The sequence below is a fragment of the Seriola dumerili genome, unplaced genomic scaffold (assembly GCF_002260705.1).
Source record: "Seriola dumerili isolate Sdu_G_001 unplaced genomic scaffold, Sdu_1.0 BDQW01000068.1, whole genome shotgun sequence".
In the NCBI taxonomy this organism is placed as follows: Eukaryota; Metazoa; Chordata; class Actinopteri; order Carangiformes; family Carangidae; genus Seriola; species Seriola dumerili.
In genome coordinates this window covers 18,341,228-18,363,011 of record NW_019174323.1, presented here as the reverse complement: position 1 = coordinate 18,363,011, position 21,784 = coordinate 18,341,228, and the positions used below count along the sequence as shown (strand labels likewise).

Below are 21,784 nucleotides of genomic sequence, written 5' to 3'. Positions count from 1 at the left end.
CAGCTTAGGTTCATTGTTGACTGTAGGTGTGAATGTGAGTGTGACTGGTTGTCTTTATGTGTCAGCCCTGTGATTGTGTGATAGACCTGTCCAGTGTGCACCCTGCCTTCACCCAATGTCAGCCAGATAATATATAAATGTTCCTATTTATACACATCCATCACACGTGGAGCAACATTATTATTCCTTTAGAATTGTGTTTCCGACAGAATGACAGACGCGAAGTCCGACATTCGTTCTCCTTTTAGCTTTGTTTTGGTCTCCGCTCTGTCCACCAGCCAGCTGCTTCGTCTCTGTGTCAGGAGGGTCGTTGATGGGAGACTGAACCAAAAACAAGAGGTGTGGTCTCAAACAGGACCTGCTGGGTGATGCTGGTCTGTACGTTCGTCACCAGGAGCAATCCCCTTTAACATTACATAGAGTTATTAGAACAGTCTTTAAGTACAAAACAGAGGTGACAGACTTGAGTCACGTGACTTGACTCGAGTCAGATATAAGTCACAAATCTGAGGAGTCGGGACTTGTTTTACCAACACTGATAAAAGACTGGACTTTGACTTAAGACGATTCTAATGGACTTAACTTTTTTTAATCAAATATTTGCATTTTTAATTCACAGTTTGTTGTTGAAACATGATTGATTGGTGATTGGATGATTTCTAGTGAGATAACCACAACACAACCAGCTCTCATGGGGAGGGGCCAAGTCCAAAAATACTAACATGTGGATTGCGGGAGGGAAGAGAACATATGTATATACCACACATCTGTATGATGTTTATTAAACTGTATTGTTTTAAATTGTATTTTATTGTATAGGAATGGACTGCATCAATATGTGACACATATTTCATAATTAATGTATTTAAATAATCTGTGAACTCCTTTGCCAACAACATATTTTTGTTCATGCCAATAAAGCTTTTTGAATTGAAGTGCAGGTTCCACATACAGATGTATAGTAAGAGCAGTTCATACCTCCACCAAGGACAAACAGTCCTGCACATTAAAGTACATGAAAGTGATTCCTGCCCCTTTAACCGGACCTGCACCAAAACTAGTGAGGTCTTCTTTGGCCCCTCCCCCATCCCTCCACCAAGTTTGGTTCAGATCAGTTCTGGGACACAGGTGAAAACAAAACCCCCTTGGTGGAGGTCATCATAACAATAATAATAATGATAATAATAATAACTGTAGCAGTTGGTGGCTGCAGTCACAAATCTGGATTCTAGTTTGCCTCAAAATGTCCAACGTCAGTCAGATTCTTCAGGTGTAATCAGCTGCAACAGTTAAATTAAACGTTTCATGACGTCTGTCTTTCACTGATTTAAATGTGGAAACTGAAAAAGATCCTCAGGATTTCATTTAACTTATGACTCTCTTAATTCCCACCACAGTAACTTGTGACGTGCACATGTGTGACTTACTTCCACCTCTAGTAGCTCTGGAGAAATAAGAGCCCTGACTCGACACTTCCTGCCTCTCAGTAACGATGATGTAGAACTTCCATCCATGACTTATTCTGCATTTACTTCTTCCCCTCCTGCAGCACAGATCACCACCGTTGTTCTCTGGACCATGAATTTTGTTTTAATGTCAAAATGTTGCAAAACCAATTTCTCAGGAGCAAAAAACTGCTTCAGACTTTTGATTATTTGTCTGAGCTGTAAATGTTGGTTAGTTCTTAAGCCTTTTTTTGCACTTTTACTCTCTCTCTCTCTCTCTCTCTTCTCTGATCTTTGCTGGGGCTCCTTTGGCCCACATCATTACAGCCTCCCGCCTCCTGCCAGAAACACTCCCCAGAAACAATGTGCTGTATTCTCATCACGTCGCATGTGTTCCCAACCGAGGCGGTTAACTGCGATTTAAGGTCCTGCTCTCACCCTGCAGCTCCCACACCTCTCTGTAGCTGCTGATGTCAAGACACCTTCCCTATAGTTTGTGATGGGTGCAAATGTGGTGTGCAACACAGCTGAGAGAGCGGCGTGTGCGGGTCTGCATTGTAACCCAGCTCTGGTTGAAGGTGTGTTAATTAGTGAAGATCTTTATTTGGAGAGCTCTCTGTAAACACACTGGTGAGCATGGGTGTAGGTGAGCACAGCAGAAGGAGAACGGGGCTGACTGTGGGAGTGTGCTCTGCAGCTTTGGTTCATTTCAGTGCAGCAGCGTTGAAACGCACTTCACCGGTAATTTATCCCTATCAGTTCTCCATAATCCCCCAGGTGCCATGTCTTGGCTTCAGGCCAAAATGAACGACTTTATCTGAAATAATGAGCGTGTTAACTGAGAGAGCCACAGCCAATTACTGTTTCATCCTGAAAACGATGCTTGTTTACAGGCATGTAGCTGCAAAATGATAACAGCCAGCTGCACAGAAGGTCGAGGAATTGTGAATGCAAATAAACACGCAGGTCTGTCCAGCCATTTAATTTAGCAGTGTTAATGCCAATAACCAGACTGTCTTTCTTTCGTTCTTGCTTGGAGGAGGAGGGAGGCGAGATGGGTGAGGGAGGGAGGGGAGGAGGGAGGGGGGATTTACCGATACTTGGCTGAGTTCTGACGCCAGCACTGAAGTGATGTAAGGGACAGAGGGAGGGAGAGAGCCGAGGAGGAGGAGAGAAGAAGTACAGAGAGGAGAGAGGGAGAGAGGAGAGGAGAGGAGAGAGAGAGGGGCTCGGAGCTCTGATATTCTGCTCACTTTCGGAAACCCAGACAGAGCAACTCCCCAGCGGGTATCCTGACAGAGGTAGGCGGCTCTCACACTCCCACTCTTTCAATATATGAAGAGAAAATAAAAATGCATTAAAGCTCGTTTCAGTTTTGACGTGGAGACTCTGACAGAGGCGGTCGTGTCTCCTCAGTGAGCGGAGCGCGGCGGCAGGCTGGAGGGTGAAATGCTTTAACATGAGGAGAACATGTCCGTTCAGACGATTTTTGTGATGTGTGTGTTTCCAAGTTGAATATCTCGTGCAAACTGCAACAATGACCCAGTGTTAATGAGTTAAATGTGTCGCGTACGAGCGTGTTAATTAATAACGCCTGTGACGTGAGGGTAATACCTAATGAGCCCGTTCGGCTTCTTTGTTTCTGCAGCCGAACTTTGACTATAGCGCAGGACTGACGGAGGCTCCGGGATTCAGCACCTTGGACAGCGACGCGCCCGCTCAGCCGGGGGGAGAGCGCACGGAGCCCGGGCGACCATCCGCTCCCTTCCCCGTCAGGATATGCTGCTCTCCCGCCACCGCTCCCCGCTGGGTCGCGATGGACTTTAGTTTGTCTGTTGCATAATAAGAGCAGAGAAATGTCCTTGACAACCGTCTGCACACCGCTGAATTCAGCATGACGGCTGCACAGGAGACCGAGCTCGATGGCGAAACTTCCACCTGACTGAACCTGCGTCCAGAGTTGAAGCGTCTTTGCCAGAACACAAGCTCGTAGAGTTCTTCGCACTACCATGGGGATAAGGCACCTTCTGCTGCTGCTCATATACCTGGACCCGCTGAGCGTGCTGAGCGCCGCGACGGGCGGCAAAAAACCCAAGCAGGCGTCCAGGAAGGCTCCCAAAGCCACCGCGGTCCCCACTGCTGTCCCGCCGCAGAAGACCCCGCAGCCGGCGCCCGCCAGCACGCACGACACCTGCCTGGGCTACTACGACGTGAGCGGGCAGTATGACAAGATGTTCGAGTGCAACAACACAGACCACCGGTACTGCTGCGGGACGTGCTACCTGCGCTTCTGCTGCGAGTACAAGAAGGACCGGCTGGATCAGAAAGCCTGCAAGAACTACCACACGCCGGTGTGGGTGCAGACGGCCGCCCCGTCCCCCATCCCGACCGGGGAAACGTACGATCCGAGCATGGATCAGACCAACACGGCGGTCTACATCACCTGTGGGATCATAGCCTTCATCATAGTGCTGGGGGTGTCGGTCAAAGTTGCCTATGACAAAGCCACGGAGCCGCCGCAGGAGATGAACATACACAGGTGAGTGATGGAGACTTTGATACCTGTGAGTCCAGCTGTACTCTGCTCACTGTGTTCTCATCAGGGCACCATCACATGCACAGGCTGATGTAGACAGAGGTCAAAGGTCAGGATTAACCAGGCCTACAGTCATGTTCAATGCAGGCTACCACCATGTAACTTCATATGTTTCCATCAGAAGTTGAGGTCAGGCTGTTTCTGTGTCTGTATCAGATACAATGAGGTGAAAACGAGGCTGTCAGTGTTTGAATTCATCGACAGATCGCTCTCTGAAGGAAGCTCAGATCAGATTCTGTTAAACTGGCAGCAGATGTTAAATTCCAAAGAATGAAATGAAATGAAATGATGACGGAGGAGTTGAAAGAGGAGTGTACTACAGTGACTGTGGATGGCTGGTGTTTGTGGAGCCAGAGTGTGTGTACATCTGTTGTGTGTGGGAGTGAGCAGGACTGATGCCCCGCGTTCAGACTGGATGTTTCTTCGTTTATATTCAAGATTTTTTTTTTTAATTCTTTCCTCTATTAAGCTGAAATTTAAAAAAAAAGGAATGTCGTCTCTAATGTTTGAAGCTCAGATATTTGGCTCATGATGGAGGATCAGGAAGCCATGCTGTCAAACATCATGCTTCACAACCTCACCCCGTCCATCTCCACCCTCCTCCTGCTGTTGAGGTGGGGGTTTGATGGGATACCATCTCCCCTCCTCAGCTGGCTCCTGTTCCCTCCAGGGGCCACAGTCTGAGCCTCATCATACATGAGTGGCCCACATGTCGTAGACTGCGAACACATCAGTGAACAAATGCTGACACACATTATTTCCTTAAGATTGAATAGTTTTTTTTATTGGATGCATTATTCAACACTTGAGCAATCTTAAGATGGTGAATAATGGATAGTGTTAACGTTGGGACTGTATCAAGGTCATGTGACACGCATGCACCGCTGCACATTCAATAAGGAACAGGGAGAGGAGGGGCGAGGCTAAAATATTAATTTAAAAGCAAAGGTTATGCTGGTGATACATTTGTCATACAAAAGCTTTGAGCTGCTGCGGCGCTGCAGAAGTAATTTGATTTCCTTTTTCTAAAGCTCTGCCAGAAAAAGCAAACAAACACTTTTTGAACTTTCTTTCATCGTGATTGCTTCTCCCTCGCTTCAGCCCCACCCCCCGCCCCCCCACCCCCCCGGGGGCTCCATCCTTCCATATGCACCTGGTGCGATCTGAAAAACATTCAAATTCAACCCAATTAGACGAGAGACTCGCACATCCAGCGTTGTCTCTGCTGCAAATGAACATTCGTCATGTTCCCAGCCGTACAGAAGAGGAGGAAACAGAGCAGTCCTGAATTACCCATAATAGCACAACACTGTCTAAACAATTAGCAGCCGCTCGGCGTGCAGGAAGCACACACACCATCACTTTGTTTTTCCTCCAGTTCAGCTGCGCTCACAGAGAAACACTGCACAAGAAGAAGAAAAAAGCACCTCTCTGGTTCAGTATTAACAGTTGTTCTTTGTCTTGTTTGCAGGGCCCTTGCAGACATCCTGAGGCAGCAGGGGCCCATCCCTATATCGCAATATGACTGTGAGAATTTCGCAGCGATGAACGGCTCACCCAAAGACAACACACCAGTCAGAACCTCATCCAAGAACCACTACACCCCTGTTCACACCTCCAAATCCAACCACGGTAAGAGTCCTCCTCCCTCTCTCCAGCGAGCACTCACAGCTCCCGAAGCCTCACAAGCATCTACGAGTTTATGTGTCACGACTGTTGGTCAAATATAGCTCAGAGGCAGATTTCAGCAGTTTAACCCTTAGCCTACATCCATCTCAGCGCGTCTGTGTGATGCATCTGTGATACACTTTCATTATTTCTGTGTAAACTTCTGCATTCCCCTCCAAAGAGCACCCACTGCGTTCGCTCTTTCAGCGGCGTAATCTCCGATGTTAACATCCAGTAATCATCCGATTTGAGCGAGAGAGTGCGGGGAGGAGAGCAGCAGAGAAAAAGAGGGGCCTGCTAGTGGAGATAATTACAGGCTGGCAAGGTAGCACAGCCCCGCAGCCTCTGACAGGCTGGAAGTGATGACCTCTCAGTCAGTCACCGGGCAAATCAGACGCAGCACATGCACACGGTGCGATTTAACCCCGCAATCCAGAGAACAGACAGGGAGCGTAAATTGGTAACACGACTTTAAAAAAAGAGAAAAGAAAAGCCGTGCAGGAACAACAAGGAGTCTGGAGGACGTCAGTCAGCACCGGCGGGTTCTCAGGCAAAGCAGGTGTTATCAGATTGAGAGAGAGAGAGGCAAAGTCACTTGGGGGAGAGGAACACAGATGGAAAATAATGAGATATTAAAAACACAAAGTAGTCGCTGAGATGGAAAGAAAAGCTGAAAGACGTGTCGACTCAGTGAGCAGGGTATTAAGACCAGGAAATTCACCAAGGTGGAAAACTGAAGGTTTTCATTCTGCAGACGTTAATGCACCAAAATGACGCGGCGTGTGTTGTTAGCCGTCGCTAACACCGCACTAAAATAATCATGATCATCCTCACCCTCAACCAACCAACCAACCTCCACCCAGATGTTCTCGCTGCCAAGGAGCAACATCGTGCCACATTGTGAAAATCCTCCGAGGTCATTTTCAGTTTCCAACCAATCAGAGCGGCAGAACATGTGACGCAGAGCGAAAGAAAACTATAAACAAAAGACTTTACTTGCTTTTAGAGAAAACATAACGTCCAGTTCGTTCAATACTGTCGTGATAACGGATTCAACAGACCTGCTCACATCAGTGGCGGCCATCTTGGTTGTTAACGAACATGCTGCAGCGGCGCTCCTTTTAGATTTCAATCCAATTTATTTGTATCGATCATGACGAACATTATCTCGAGACACTTTACAAGGTAAGGTCAAGAACTGACAATGTTACGGAGCCACTTGGTGACAGTGGGGAGGAAAAACAGGAAGAAACCTCCGACAGAGGCTCAGGGCGGGCGGCCGTCCGCCTCGACGACTTGGGTTGAGAGATTATTGGATGTGATTGGGGCCGACCGGTTTCTGGACGGATAGAAATACGTCTGATGGGGCAAGACCATGAGAGCGAACAACCATGAGCTCACTGATTGGTCGGGTTTCCAGGCTAAAAACTCAAATTGAAGTCAAATTGAAGGATGAACGTTTCCTCTCCTCAGCTGCGTCTCCTCAGATAGTTAAACCTTTTAAACAGGAAACGCATCATCGTCACAAAGCTGAAAACTTCATCTGCTGGTTTGTGATTGTGTGCGACTCTTAAAGGAGACGGCGTCACATGTTCCGCTCTCTGCCTTTTCATAAGAAACACAAAGGATCACAAACACAATATACGCCGTTCCTTACACTTTGTGAAATTCAAATTATCCTAAATGGTGAATCTGGATCATTCTACTGTGCACGGACCAGGAACGTGCTGCACTTTGGCACTAGTGAAACCTATCAGCTACTTCTGAAACCTGATTGGGTTGATTGGTTTGAGTGCAGTGAGACTGAGGGAGACCACATCCACCAATCAGCTTCCTCAGTTCCTCTTTAGGTTCCCTTTAGAATAGTCAGCACTCTACAGTGAAAGCATCTCCATCACTGAGCTCACAGCTTAGAGATGCATCTGAAAATAAAATATGTTTCTAATCTATTGATTACGCTTCTATAGATTACTACACCTTCACCTCCTCACTCCATTCATTGGAAACGTCATCAGGCAGAACGACATGTAAACATTTGAATATCTATAAATGGGAGGGATCTTTGAAGGGTTAACGCCGACTCTCATTAACCTCTGCTGGAACATGCAACATGTCATGTCAGCCAAACATCACAGGAAGTGATACCTGTCGTTCTTACAGGTGATTTGAGAGTTGCATCCTCGTCTCTGATTAATAATAAAAAAAACGGTGCATACCTTTATTTGTGTTCACACATCCTTCAAATACTCACTGGGAACATTGAGCCGCTGCATCAGTCCATGTCTAACGGCCATCATGCAGGGGGCGGGGCTGATGTGCGGCTGCACGTGGCACGCTGCCTTCAGTGCGACCTTGCATGCGTTTATAATCAGTAAAGGTCGGGCATCACTTCATCTGTCTGTCCGTCGCTCTGCTGGACTGCGGCTATTTTGCCTGTTTGCACACAATGGCTGCAAAGAGAGAGAACACAACTTGCGCCTGCTCAGTCTCAGTCTCAGTCCCCCGCCCTTCATCAGGGACCACAGCAGTCCTGATGGGGTTGGACATGAAAGGCAGTGACAGCCCGGGCGAAAGCGTGGTTAATGTGTGCATATAAATTGGGAGCTCTGCGACGCTGTGGAGAGGGAGCCCACTCGCTCTCACAGAAAATGCATATTCATGTGCGCCTAAATGGGCATTTGGCACAGAGCAGGGAGGCAGGCTCTTATGGAGAGGCTCCTCGGCTGGAGTCGCTGCTGCTGCTGCTGCTGCTGCTGCTGAGGACGGCTCTTCACTTCCAGAGGTTTTTTCTTTTTTTGAGACACTTTTAAATCAGGTGGAGAGACCTCATAAAGCAAGTGGCTAAAGGACACTATCAACTCACGTCAAGAGCGGGAATAACATCCATTTCTCCTTTGATCCTCGTCCCCGTCGCTCTCGGCAGTAATCACTTCCTCTCTGACGTTCTCCTCTGAGCTTTGTTTAGGCTCCGTTCTAATAACACATGCTGATTTTTTTTTTTCTTTCACATTGCACGCCTTGTGTGCTGACATGTTACCCACAGTGCATTGCAACACCAGCCTGCATTTTACAGCAACATATTCCTTTAAAGACGAAGAGAAAAAAAAACGGGGCCTAAAGCAGAAACAGTACAGACAGCATAATACGAGACCAGCGCAAGAGCTGCTATTTTTATTCACATCCACTCTGCATTGTTGTGGGGCTCAGATCCGCTTTTAGGTTGGGGTGTAAACACAGAGCACCCCACAGCCACAACAGGGAGCAGACCATGAGGGGGGGGGGTACTTTAACAGGAGTTCGCTGTTGGCTAAAGTAAACAATAACTGCTTCTCTGAGTAATGCAGTTTGGCCCTCAGCTCTCTTCAGATGAAGATGATTTATTTACTACAGGCTAAGATTTGCCTGAAAAGTGTTGCTTGGTTTCCTCCCTGACATTTCCTTAATGCACAGAATGATGAAACATAGTTTTCAGGTGGTGCAGAGGGCAGCTGCGTTTTCCCTCCGACTCCGTTCACTCAACAGAAACCAAAGGAAAAAACAATTACTCCCGTAAAGACACAAAGAACGGGCAAATTGGATTATGAGTTATGGAGGCTGCGTTTACTGCACCAGAGGAATCAGAGTGAGAAGGACGACGTCAGGGAAGCGCGCTCATGTGGAAGTTGGAAAGCCTTCAGCCTCTGTACAGTGAGTGTCTGAGATCCCACGCAGCTCTCCAGGGATCTGAGCAGTCGGTTATGAGTCGGTGGCAGATCAGCAGCCTCCCGAGCTTAAAGGTCAGCTGCTGCGGACAATTAGAGGTTGTGATGATAGAATAACATTTCCAGGTATTTAGCAGCTTTGACATGACCTTCAGATATTGTTTATTGTGGTTCTGTGTGTGTGTGTGTGTGTGTGTGGTGTGTTCTCCCTCCAACAACAGGTTGTGCCTAAATAACAAAACATTGATTTAATTACTCTAATTATTGGCCAAATATTCACTGAGCCCTCCTGCGATGACACACAACCCCCCCCCCTTCCCACTTCTGCCCCTCCAATTAATCCTTAACATGTGCAGCTAAAAACCCCCCCCCCCACATGTTAAAAACATGAAACATAAAACATTTCTATGCTGACTGCACCAACATGTTTAATAGAAGCTTCCTCCTGAGTGCAGCTGTGTTAAAGCTCAGCATCTGAGAGACCCCGGCTAATTGTCTTCTGCCCTAGATCTCATTAATGCCCCTTATTATACAGCCGGACCTTTGCCCCCCCCCCCCTCCAGTGTGCATGTGTGAGGAGGTTTCAGGTGTGGAGGACCAGGACGCTGCACTGCACCATTAGCTTCCTGAGCGAGCAGGGGCGGGGCTAAGAGAGAGGGGAGACATGTATTTGGCAGGATTGGCATTTAAAAAGCTTTTTTTCTTCTTCTCTCTCTAAAGACTGAAGATAAAAGATAAGAAGATACGCGAAGCCAAACTCCAGCTGAACGACTTTATCGAGGCGACGTACACAGCTCCATGTCCACTCCAGCAGATCGGCATCTGATAACGCTATAAAATCAGTATAGCATGTAAATTACCTCAGCCTGGCTGTGTTAAAGCTTAATCGACCTTGGAGTCAGATAACCTCCCCAACGCCAGCCACACAGCAGCACACCCGGCCCGGTTCAAGATATAATTATCTTATTATTCACATTTTTCCACTCTCATAGCTAATTCAGAGGTGTAGGTGTCCAGTGAAGAAGTTTGATTAAAAAAGTATCACCATATGAATTCTCGGCGTGCGCAGCTAACGCCGGCGCTCGCTCGCTCGCTCGCTCTCCGTGGCACACCGTTGAAGTGAAAGTCACGAATTTCTTTATATCAAGGACGATAAATTCATAATGTGTAGCCTTCGCCCTGCAGGCTCTTCACGCTACCTCACCTTAATGAGCTGGGAGCGGGAGGACAGAGAAGGGAAGGAGGGGGGGGGGTGAAGGGTCTTTCAGATTCGAGGGTTGTCGCAGTGGGTCGTGGAGGGGCCTACCAATGACAAAGGTGACAAAGGAAGACAACAACAGCTCGTGCGTGTGTGCGTGACACTCCCACAGTTGCTGGTTTGATGGAGAGGGAAAATAACCCCAGAAGATTCTCTGTGCAGCCGTGAGAGCCGCGCAGGCGGAGCTGTGATTGAGTTCAGAGTGCAGCCGTGTGTTGGTGGCGGGAACATATTGCTTTTTTTTTTTTTCCAGAGGATCATCACACCATGTTTTCTTCCACCATTTCCAACCATCTCAACAATGACACCACGGGGGTGGGGGGGGCTCTGTTTGACACCATGAAGAAGACACGAGAGGGGCCGTCGAGAGCATGATGGAAAAGCCCAAACACTGTTTTCTTTTCTAGTCTTTATCTCACAGGTGAAGCCCAGGGAGGGGAGCTGAAAGTTACAGAAAAATAATCGGCAACATTTTGACAATTAGCTGGTTGGTCTGGTTGTGGTAAGATAACTATCTTACAGGTGTTGGGGAGGACTATGTGTCAAAGAGGTTGTATAAAGTCAGTGGTCGACAACTGGTACGGGCCAAAACTGATCAGTAATAATCAGATATAATCAATAATACTTTAATATTAATATTTTTTATAATATCTTCTGATAGAGCTGTTGCAAAACTGAGATATCGCGCTACAGTGAAGCTAACCGCCACAACCGCGCTCCGTTTCTCTGACCCTCAACAAACTGAACACGCCAACAGAAGATGTATAGTAACAGAACATGTACAGGAACCAGGTGCCAGATATCCATACACCACACACCGTGCAGACGGAGCGTTGTGGTGCTTCGGATCATATTCTCCGGATGTAAAGGAAACATGTTTGTTTGGTACAAAAATCACATCATCGTCATTTTTATATTTTTGTCAGTGAAATTGAAATTTAAAAAAAAAAAGACCATTTCAACTGAAATCGTGACTCATCGCAATCACAGTATGATTTTCTATCATTCAGCCCTGGTTTACAGTAATCTTGTTGACTGTGATGACATCACTATGACATCATCAGGTGCATCACCTCAGAGACACAGAAGAGAAATGTTTTTTTTTTCTGGTTTATCTTTAAAAAATGAACCACTTCAGCTGTGTTGCTAATGCAGCTAATGTTGCTAATGCTAAACTGATCAGAGTAAACTAACACTGTGTGCATCTGTGTGTGTGTGTGTGTGTGTGTGTGTCCAGGTCTCCACTATGGGAAGGAGAGCGTGCGGAGCAGCGGAGGAGCCGACCTTCACAACTTCATCTCCTCTGGCTTTGTGACTCTGGGTCGAGGCCATCAGAAAGGTAGAGAAGCTTTTCTTTCTTCTTTCTTTCTCCTCTTTTGTCACACAGGAGATTGAATCAGCTCTTCTTCCCTGTTCACCTGCTGAACTGAAACCTTCCAGTGTTGTGACACCTGTGATAAACAACAACACACACAATGGAGGTGAAAAGTTTCCACATTCAATTTCCCTCCTAAACAATTCACACGGAGTCCAGCTGATGGCCGACGCCAGCGCGAACATATCCGCAACACACACACACACGCGCGCACACACACGCGCGCACACACACGCGCGCACACACACGCACACACACACACGCACACACACACACGCACACACACACACGCACACACACACACACACACACACACACACACAGCCATTAGTCGGGGACCAGAGCTTTCCCATGGGTAATACACTGATTAGTATGCAGCCATGTTGGCCGAGCTCCGGTGATTTATTCCCATCCATTTTGGCTTCACAAATCAGTCCCTCTGTCTGTGTGTGTGTGTGTGTGTGTGTGTGTGTGTTACCTCGTGGGGGTTGCGAGGCCGCCTCCTTCACCTGACACTACTTTCGAATGTTTAACTGAATGTGTTTGTGCCTGTAACGTCTCCTGCTGGCTGACCCTTTCAGTAAAAACCCACAACCATGTAAATGTAAGGTGGTTCCACTGCTTCTGTTTTCTCTCTACGTGTGTTTCTTCTTCATTATCCTAATTACAGCAGCTGATGTGACCTGTCCTCGCTTTAATAAATTCTGTTCAGATTTACGTGCTGCTCAGCTTCGGCTGCGACGCGGCATCACGACTTTGTCTCCAAGTGCGCGAAGCTGCAGGAGCCTGGAAGCTTCTCTTCGCTCTCATTTCTAATGAGGAACCGTTGTATTTGTTTACATGAAATTAGCTGTTTTTCTCTTCGCTTTTTGCTTCGTTTGTTTTCATCCCTAGAGGAGGTCTTACTTCACAATGATGTTCATATGCAGCCAGAAAAAAAAACACAACACACTGCTGATGATCTCCACCAGAGATGAGTAATGAGAAAAAAAATGATTAGGTTTTATGAAGCCTGATTCTTTTAAATAGTTTTTTCCTGCTCTCTGTACAAATATCACAGACGATATATCTGTCACAACAGCAGCATGGGGTACGGTTTAGCGTTCGGCATCTGTGCAGTCTAATCTGTGTTTCCTTGCAGCCTTTGATTCCTCTGCTGCAAAAACAACAAATGAAACGTGACAGATTGGGAAGGTCTGCTGATGCACGACAAAAAAAAAAGAAGTATGTGAAGCATGTGCAAGAGCCTGGGTTGTTCCACAGTATTCTTCTCCTCCAGTGTCTCTGTTCAGCTGCCTTGTGCCCAGAGGCAGGTATTACTGTGGTTTGAATCCTAAAATCAATGAAATACTGGTGTGAAGTTTGGTTTGGATGTTGTTGCTGCTTGGTATTATCTTTAGCATTGCACTGGAGAACAATCACTTCAGGGTGGCAGAGGGAAATGAACAGTTTAACCAAGCCTCCCCCGCTCTCTCTCACACTCTCTCACAAGCACTCTTCACATGCACAAAAGCAGAACAGTTTCAGCTGCATAATATACGACTTCTCTCCTCGACTGATTGAAGGATATAAATCGCTCCTGTCCCGAGTGTTTCTGACAACACACAGTCGTTTATCTTCCTCGTTTAATGATTAACAAATTGTCAGTAAATCACTTGATCCGGTCTCTTGACCCGGGGTTCAATTTATCCAAAAAAAAAAAACCAAAAAAAAAACCCTGCGCATGGATTTCAGCGCCCGGAGCGGTGAAGCCGTGGGCCGGCGGGAGCTCGCCGTGCCGAGGTGGAGGCGCGTTAAGGTTAACAGCAAGTAAACAGTGCAGTTCGAATTTAAATCACGCCGAGCTTCGTTATTTTTCCAAGAGGTTTGCACAGCTTGGTTTGCTCTGGCCGAGAGAAACAATGCTGGGGAAAAAAAAGCAGCGCAAATAAACAGTCACTGGCCAGTCAGTGGGAAAATTCTGTTTCCACATGAAGAAAACATCTGAGGACAGATGTTTTCTTCTTTGCTGCGTCTCAGCTGTTTTTATTTGAATGTATATGTTTGACAGAACGAGGTTTAGGAGTCATGTTGTCGTCCTCTGGCTCAGATAAACATGGCGCCTGTTACCGCGCTTAATTATACAGACAGAAAGTGTGTTTGGTCGTTAATTATATGGCAAGCTGTGTGTGTGTGTGTGTGTGTGTGTGTGTGTGTGTGTGTGTGTTGCGGTGCAGCCCTTGGGGAGGACAGGTGAGGTCAGGGGCTGTTGCTGAGCGTCAGAGCAGCTGGATGCTTCACATCTGTGTGGCAGGGTACAAAACAACCCTGTGCTGAACTCCAAACATCATCAGCCACGAGCGGCTGCGATCCAAACTTCCAGAGTTACTCTGGTGTCATTTACCTTGTCGGTGCACAACCTTCCCCTCAGCTTCCTCTCACCCTCACATTTCCTGAAACGCCTCTTAGCAAACACGAACTCACCATGAACTTCTTGTGGCTGACTCCAGGCCACACAGAATTGTTTTTAGCTGTGTCCCAGATGTGCACTACATCCCAACTCTTACCGGGTTTTGGGTATGTGGTGTGGTCACACTAAAACGGGACACAACTAGGCTTTTATTGTGAAGCAGCTAAAAGGAAATGCAATGTATTCACAACAAGATATGGACACTCTTCATGCTGTCCTGCTGGATCACTTTAAAATATTATAGGGAGGATTTACTGAGAAGCAACACATTGCTGCCCAATGGAAAACCATTTGGCTTGGATTTGGACCAGTGTGGCCAGAAAGGTCCTGGTTGCTCACAGCTTGAAAATGGTGCATGTGCCCCCCCCCCCAATATCGTGAAATGGTTAACTTGATTTACCTGCTGTAGGTCTGGGTCAGTGCACTTCCTGTTTGGAGAAGAAGAAAAAACAGATTTTAGCCACTAAAAAACTAAGATCAGTTGAAGTGTTTGCTTCATCTTGTTGTCGTGCAGCCCTTTCCATCTTAGCCACAGTGGAACTTCCACATTCCTGCTCACGAACAGACTTCCTGTACTTACAGATATACTCACTTACAGATCAGCTGTTTGAGCCATGAGGGACCGTAGTGAAGGATTTCAGCCTGAAACAGTTTGAGGAATTTATTGGAAAACAAATAGACAAGTATAAAATCTTTAGAAAAACTTTTTTGATAAATGTAGTTGATGATCAATTCGTCTCTTGGCTTATTTACGTCCTTTCATGAGTTATTTTTAAGCCAAATGCAAAAGACTGCACTATGACAATTAGTATATAATACATTCTGTATATACGTAGTACATACTGTATATAATACATACTGTATATAATACATACTGTATATAATATATACTGTATATAATACATACTGTACACTAGGTAATCCTCATTCAAAGAGAAATCTTTTACTGACATTGAATTCTGGCAGCTGATGATTGTTGAGGACGTTCATCTGAAATCGCTGATGGAAAAAAGCAAAAGTGAATTAAATTCATGTGAAATACATTTGACATGTTTATCACATGTGGAACATATGGAGGCCCCGAGCGGCAATGTGGTGTTGTTTTTTTTTGCCAGGATCATTTTTCTATTTTTTATTTTTCCATCTGTGAAAACAGATTTTCTTCGCTTGCCCTCACACACTTTTTTTTTTTTCACCTGTTTTCACATAAGAAAAAAACCCCGTGGCCCTTCAGGGCTTCTGTACACACATGGGAAACATTGACTTACAGCTACTTGTGATTTGTGAACATTCATGTCAGTTCTATGTGATTTTCACACATTATATTTCACAAACATCGACGTCAGAAACACTGTCACATTTCATACATTCATATATCAGTGATTTAGCACGTGTCAAAACAGCATCACGTGACAAGCTCGCATGTATTTACATGTGATGAAGGCACATGTTCAGATATTCAATATGTGACCAAATAAACATCAGCACATATGCTTTTCAGATGTTTATTAGACTATGTGATTATGTCCTTGCAGTTGTAACTCTCTTCTGTTGTGGTTTCGACTGAATGACTGAACGGGTGGAGAGCAGGAGCCACAAGTGGACGGAGAGAGCCCTCCTCTCCTTTCACACACATGACGGTGTCTCTGTGGTCGGCTTCACACCGGCTCACAGACCATTCGTGTCTCCTCAGACCGAGAAGAGCCGCGTGACATTTTCTGTCCCGGCGGTCGAACCTCCAGCAGAGAGGAGCTTTTTCTGTGTCGGAACATTTCATTTCTCACAATTTCATGACTCCCTCTGAATCCTTCTGCTGCTGAATGGCGTCAGGTGTAGTGTGAGGGTGGGTGTCCATCTGTTCCCTGCATGAGCTCCCTTTGCTCAAAGTCTCGAGTTTGTCTGAGCAGTGGAGAAACGCCGCTGCAGAGACGGCTTCGTTTTGGGATTGTGGAAGGAATGCTTTATTTTTCCCTGCAGAAAACCAACAAGTTCTTTTTTGTTTTTCAAAATTCCTGCAGTTTATTTTTAACTCCAGCCTCCTGTTCTCCCTGAGTGACAATCTTTTAGTAATGCTAAACTTTATTTAGCATGCACAGCTGCTTACCTTGCTCCTGTCCCCTCAGCCATCTGTCCACACCGACGCTCCGCCTCACACATTCCCTCGCTCCTGTGTTTCCTGTTGTCCTCTTGTCCAAAATTAGGAGGCAGCGAGGTTGAGGCTTCTGTCAAACTGAGCCAAACTAATGAGGATGCTCACTGATCTGTTGTGTGTGTATGTGCTGCTGTCAGATGGGACTGCACTGTTACACTGCCTTGGGTGTAAAAACTGCAGAACTCAGTTTGAAGCTTCAGAGTCGCCAGTAATTGTATAAAAGTTCTCTGGAAACATAATCTCAAAAGATAGATAAGAGGGAGCCGGAGCAACTTGGCTTTGCCTTGTTTGCTGGCAGTGGTGATGCAACGCTACACCACATCATCCTGCAGCCAATCGCAGCTTTATATTAATTGTTCTTGTCACAGAGGAACTGCAGTGTACTTTCCTATTCACTCACTGTCACCGACTAAAACTCTGCACTGTAAATCACTGTCACGTTGCCACACATTTTCCTCTGTGCTGGAGTGTGTGGAGGAGGAAGAGTGTGTGTGTGTGTGTTGAGGGATTGAGGACCCGTCCATTGATGTCTCTGGATTACGACTGCAATACCTCGATTGATTGGACTTTCCCGCTTCAGACAGGAGAGTGGATTGACAGCCAGCATGCAAATTTGATAGCGTATTAAAAATGCAGCTCGCCAGCTGTTATTGGTTGAATGCGTCCATTTTAATTATTTTTCCATATGTCAGTCTTGTTGATATGAAACGCAGCCAAGCCACAGCATCCGGAGAAGTGATTACTTCAGACAAAGCCTCCATCCTTGACTTAGCGTGTGCTGTACTTCATTACCTTTCTAAGCTCCAACTTTTAATTCTGCCCTGAGCAGGAAGTCAAATTGGTTTTCATGGCAGACAATTATTGTTTTTATGAATATGATGTGTCTGGAAATGGTGGATATGGAGATGCAGCAGCTGAATTAGTTGGGGGTGGGGAGGTGGGGGTGGGGGTGGAGGGGATGCTATCGCAGAACTTTTATTTACAGTTTCAGCACATTAACGAGTGCAAGAGCCACTAATTGGCGTGCTCCTCGTGTAGCCAGTTGTACAGTACGACGGAGCGGCTCTGAGAGAGCGTCGGGACTGTCGAGGGAAAGAGAATCTAACAAAGCGTGCACCGATCATTCGGCTCTGCTGTTACGCACCGACAGCTGTTCGCCTCTAATTCGGCCTCTTTGTTTACCTTTTGTGAAGAGCGAGATGACAGGGTATAAAAAGCCCCTCTCTGCGTTTCACTTCTTCCCTCTGATTGTGAAACAGTCATCTCCTGTTCCTCCCAATGAATCAGATGCCGTGGAACAACAAGCCCACAGGCAGTATCATCATTTCCAGCCCATGTAATCAACACTCCAGGCTGATGAGGCAGAAGATGAAAACATCCGCCCGTGAAAAAAAAAAAAAACCTTTGGTGTTGTTTAAGGTACACAAGGAAAAACACGCTCAGACAGGAACTGATTCATACGGAGGCTGCGAATCAACTCCGACACATCATCACCATCACCACCACCACCATCATCAGCCACAGACGGAAAATGAAATCTCTGATGCGAAACTCACATTTTCCAGCAAATCAAAACGTTCAGTCAGTCGGCTGATAAACATCTGTGAAGTCCAACCAGACGAGCAACAGCAGAGCGGATGGAGGTTGTAGCTAAAGCTACATAGTGCTAACTGCTGGCTCTATGCATGAACTCACACTGCTGCTTCGCTCATTAGTAGCTGCACAATTAACTGAAGTATAATAGAAATCTATCAAGCTGCAGTTTTTTTTTTTTGATAAAAGTAAATGTATCAACTATGTGTCACATTGTCGTGTATTGTTAGCATCGTTAGCGTTGTGATGCTACAGAGACGCCCTGATCGTGTTCTCCAGACGTAAAGGAAATATGTTTGTTTGGTAAAAGACCAACAGATTAAGATTATATTGTTCGTAACCTTTCTTTATCCGGTTCCATCCATAGAAACTAATGAGATCTTCACATGTGGCTTTCAAAATCTGAATAAATCCATTAAGTCTTTATTCAAAACCTGAATTTGTTTCTGTTAAAATTATTTTGACATTTGAGGAAACTAAACATATCTTGTTTCTGTGCCGTATTCTCCCTTTTCTATCAGAAATAGTGACTGAATCTGACACGTCTCATCAGTCTTACTGTTTTAAAGTACACGTAACCTCCCAGCGCTTGGATCATGTGACTGTCACCTTACACGTCATAACAGCCCTTCAAAAGTCAGAAGGAAACAGTCTCCACATCACTGGCTGCTCTGCGGCCAGACGTTTCTTTCTTCCTTCTCTGACAGAACTTCCTCTTTAAACACTCTGAAAGCTGGTCCCACTGCAGGGACCAATCTGTGGCCCCAAATCAGTTTTAGGGGCTGAAAATCCAGCCAGGCTGCTCCCGTCTCGCTCGGTTGCTCCGTTTGATTGACAGCACGCTCCTATTGGACGCGGCGTACCTGCTCGCACGGACCGATGTTCAGGTTCAGGGGAGCTGGCACGGCTGACCTGCTGGCTAAGCACTATGCAGAATAACCATTAAGAAAGTGTTAATAAGGTCCCGGGGAAGGCGGAGGGCCGGGGCGGCGGCACTCATTAGCAGAGAGAGAGAGAGAGAGAGAGCGATCAAGAGCGATTTCTCTTACATACAATACAGGGAGGTGACCAGACATCTCTATCCTGCACCTCGTCTCTGGAGCTCCTTCCTCTGAACGTGCCGCTTGGCGAGGGCTAAACTGGATGCTGGTAGGTAAAGGAAGAGAGAGCGACTGTTTTATCATTCACTTTGAGCTGCAGCGGCACCAGAGAGGAGCACAGAGAGAAATTGGGTGGTAAAGAGCGACTCGCTGAGTCTTTCAGCCACACTCCAGAGACTTAACCGCAGTTTTTCTTCTCCCTCATTTACTCAACTCACAGAGCGATCCTCGCCGTCCTTTAGCCAAGGACTGAATTAATGACTGCCGCTTGTTATTGAGAAATTAACACATGCGACAAAACACCTTGTAGCATACTTCCAAAATACCACCAGAGCACAAAATATGTCGAGGTCAGTGAATGACAAGCCACCCTACGATTCCTGACAAGACTCTCGGGTATCCTGAGGAACAATAGCACTTCCAGATACACTGCAGTCAATTACAGCGATGTGAGATGCGGGGGCAGACAGAGGAAATGACAGTTGGGAGACAGCTCTCTTATCGTTGTCCTTCTGTTGTGGCCACTTTGAAACAAGCGGAGCTATTTGTCTGGCAGCGAGGTGTGCTGCAGGGACGAGAGGGGAGGCTTTTATCTTGGAGAGGAACGGGGAGAAGGGAATATGCAAGAAATGTAGAGCAGACGGAATATCTGAGCGAGCGGAGAAGTGAGCGAGCGGAACAAGAGAGGGGATTTTGAGAGCAGGAGTTTGGCAGGTAAAAATGGCAGGAGAAGAGATAGAGAGTCCTCGCAGGCAGGTAGTCGGGGGACAATGGGCTGACAAGGCTGCTGTGATGTTTGCTCGGGCACGGGAGCGAACTCTTAATGTGCAGCATCAATCACGCCGCTGCCCACCGCGCGGCAACGGCAACTTTTTATTTTTTTTTTATCGCCGCTCATTAAAGTAAGTGCAGATATTTTATGCATCAGTTGGAATGCAAGGACTTTTTCATGCTAATTTTCCTCCTTTAGATTCGTTATTCATCATCTTTGATCAACGGGGTCCTGTGCACAAATAAAGCGGAGTGGAGGCAGCACGCCTGATGAATCTGGAGTCCGCCATGTGCTGAAGCATCACATCTGCGGATTGCTTCCACGGCTTGAGTTTATTTAGCAAGCTCAGGAGTTTTATATATGTTTAATGAAAGTATAATATATTAAACCCTCCTCCAGTTGTTTAATAAGACTTTTCTTTAGAGTCAAATTAACGAGTAACATTAATGAATCTTTACAAGGAGAGTATTTATCATCCTTTTAAGTGGAGTCCTGTCCTCCAGCTCTTCCCCAGGGAGCAACTCCCTGATGAAAAGAACATTTAACGGCTTTAAATCCACACCTCCACCACCTTCACCCTCCCCCCCTCTTCTGCAAGTCCATCCAAGATAAGATGACTTAAAATGCCATGGCCCTGCTCTGAAATAAAATGAACTTGTGACCTTTGCCCCAAATATCCGTCCCGGTGGACGGCCTCGCCTCCCTCGCGAACGCGTCGGCAGATGAAAAGCAGTTGGCACGAGCAGTCGAATTGTGTTTTGGGTTCAGTCCCACTCTTTGAATATAAAGCTTATCCACACTTTTCCCCCTCTTCTTCTTCTTCTTCTTCTGCCTCACAGCGCGCACGATGGGAATTGAATCCAATGTTTAGTTTTAATTGATTTTTTATGACCGAACGTGAGCAGTGAACACCCTCTCTCATTAAAGACACGGGCGCAGATCTGAGAGCTGTTAATCCACTGCTAAAAGGACAGTGTTGAGCCTTTGAATCAAACAGCCTTTTTCTTTCAAGCCTCCCTGTTTAAAATGCCTCTCAGCCCTGATTACATTTATTAAATTACACAGGGGCAGTTGTTTGGCGTTTTGTTTCCTCTGAATACCTCTAACCTGGTAATCAGGCATTGTCGCTGCCCACCAACTGGGACTTTTACACAAGGCGGCCGAGCCTGGAACAGGAGGGATGAAATGTGTTGAGTGCAACAACAACAGCAGAGACGTCGGCACGCGGGGGTTACCAAATATTTAGCGAGGGAAGAAGCAGAAACAGCCGGGCCGAGCTGTTTATCATATCGAGGAGCCTGACATTGTGTATTGACTGTGGCGTCCTTCACGGAGTCGTTTTGAGTGATAAAACAGCTGTTATAAATAGTCATGCTGAGGGTGTTCTGAGGATACTTCTCACACAGGCCCTGCTGAAGACTGATCCCGGCTCTGCAGCGTTGACCTCAAGCAGCTTTATATCCACCTCCCTGCAAGGCAAACTCCCGCTCTCATCTGTAATCTATTATTCATAATGAAGAGACAGAGACTGGGAGAGGAAGATAACTTGGTCGCTTTTTTTTTCCCTCCTCCATCCATCCACCCCCACCCCCGTATTACTATTATCCAGAGGCCATTGTGTGGGAAAACAAATGGAATGATTGCCTTTTGTCGTATGTGAGGAGGGGTGCTGGTG

At 46.3% G+C, this 21,784-nt stretch overlaps 1 protein-coding gene across 1 annotated transcript in view; it reads left to right on the top strand.

The window, feature by feature from the left end:
- Window positions 1-3,454: 3,454 nt before the first annotated feature.
- LOC111220215 (protein shisa-6 homolog) overlaps window positions 3,455-21,784 on the top strand; it is a 61,989-nt gene continuing 43,659 nt past the window's right edge. Inside the window, exons 1-3 of the mRNA XM_022743226.1 lie at window positions 3,455-3,984; window positions 5,513-5,673; window positions 11,906-12,007. Coding sequence (XP_022598947.1) covers window positions 3,455-3,984; window positions 5,513-5,673; window positions 11,906-12,007 — 793 coding nt within the window. The remainder of the gene's footprint in view (window positions 3,985-5,512; window positions 5,674-11,905; window positions 12,008-21,784) is intronic.